This window comes from Nicotiana tabacum, chromosome 7, assembly GCF_000715075.1.
Source record: "Nicotiana tabacum cultivar K326 chromosome 7, ASM71507v2, whole genome shotgun sequence".
NCBI classification, from domain to species: domain Eukaryota; kingdom Viridiplantae; phylum Streptophyta; class Magnoliopsida; order Solanales; family Solanaceae; genus Nicotiana; species Nicotiana tabacum.
Genome location: NC_134086.1, coordinates 15,388,666 through 15,390,263, shown reverse-complemented (window position 1 = coordinate 15,390,263; position 1,598 = coordinate 15,388,666). Strand labels below are relative to the sequence as shown.

The window sequence follows — 1,598 nt, the reverse complement described above, 5'->3', positions numbered from 1 at the left end:
GTCATCGTAAAGAGTTGAAATATAGCAAATGAGTGGATAAAGTACTTTGATTTTGAGGGGGCTTTCAAAATTGTGGTTACTGTTCTAACATTAAACTTAGTAGTCATATAATGATAGAGGATACACTTAATGATTTAATCAAAATAGTCTCACGAGAAATGTAATCCTTGAACAAATGTATCTTATCACCCTCGTAGAGTACACTATAATAGCGAACACATTATCCTCAAGCGTATGACATAATGGTCAGTGAAGTGGGTCGAAAATTACGAGGTTTCGGGGTTTGAATTCCCGCAAAGACAAAAATGCTAGGTGATCTCTTTCTATTTGTCAAAGTTTTGGGGGACAGAGTTATTCGGGACATCTACTAGTGGAAGGTAGTAAGTATACCGTAAAATAAGTACCGATGAAATTAGTTGAGATGCACGCAACCTGACTCGAATACTCATTAAACTATATAGGAGCAAAAGGGGTATGAAGCAAATGAAAGTTTGGGTCAAATTTATATTTAGCAATATATTTGGGTACAACCGAAAGGCAGTAGAAAAACTATAAATCTTAGTTCCACCCTTCCACCTATAAATCCAATTACTTCACCTTATATTCCTCATTTATCGAATCAGCTTCGAATTTTCCGACCCGAAAAAAAGAAGAAGATCAAACTTCCGAATGTCTTCTCCTCCGCCGGACGCTGGAACAATTGCCGCCGTCACCGTTCGACCGTGGCCGTTATTCATCGATACCGCTGCCCTCAGCCTCCCAATCTCATTCTCCGACGCAACATATCGGATCAACAAAAACCTCCGTTATTTCGCCGGTAATTACGTACTAATCATCCTCTTTATCCTATTAATCACCCTAATTATCCGGCCAATTTTACTCGTGTTGTTCCTAATCATCTTCGCCGGTTGGATTTATCTCTACTTCTCCCGTAATGAGCCGTTGGAGCTTTTTGGCTTCGATGTTGATGATAGGTTCGTGTTAGGGTTTCTAAGTTTGGTGACTGTCGTTGCGCTTCTGGTTGCTAAGATTTGGACGAATGTTTTCGTTTCAATTGGCTTTGGGATTGTGATTCTGTGTGTTCATGGTGCACTTAGGGCTCCGGAAGATCAGGAAGATTCACCTTATGGTGCTTTGCTTTCGGAAAGTCCCAGAGGGGAATATACTATTGTTTGAACTTTCATGATTGAATATTGTTTTGAATTTTAGGGGAAAATTTGAGCTGGGTAGTGTAACTAGTATTGTTAAATTGATGGAATTGGTTTTGGTGAATTCTTTAGAAATGTGGAGAGTTGAATTTGTGAAACAATGTGGATTTTACTTCTTTGATGTAGTTGAATTTCCTTGTTATGTGCTAGAGGTAAACGAGAATGATGTTTTTACTCTTCTCTAGTTGTGTTAAAGAAAAATAGGTTCTTAGACTTGTGTTTTGAGAGGGAGTACAGAATGAAAGATGAAGGCAATGTGGGATAGTTTGTTTCTTGTTTTAAAAAAGGTACATGCATGGTGTGATTCTGTTTGGTTTCTACTTTCCTATTGCTTGTTTATTTGATAACTCAATTTTTTATAGTGCCAAAGCGTGAACTGATTTAAGTTTG

General features: G+C 38.0%; 1 protein-coding gene across 1 annotated transcript; it reads left to right on the top strand.

The window, feature by feature from the left end:
• The first annotated feature begins 578 nt into the window (after positions 1-578).
• LOC107828631 (PRA1 family protein D-like) lies at positions 579-1,386 on the top strand. The gene has a single exon (XM_016655982.2). The coding sequence runs from the start codon at positions 670-672 to the stop codon at positions 1,174-1,176; it is 507 nt and encodes a 168-aa protein (XP_016511468.1). The 5' UTR covers positions 579-669; the 3' UTR covers positions 1,177-1,386.
• The last annotated feature ends 212 nt before the right edge of the window (positions 1,387-1,598 follow it).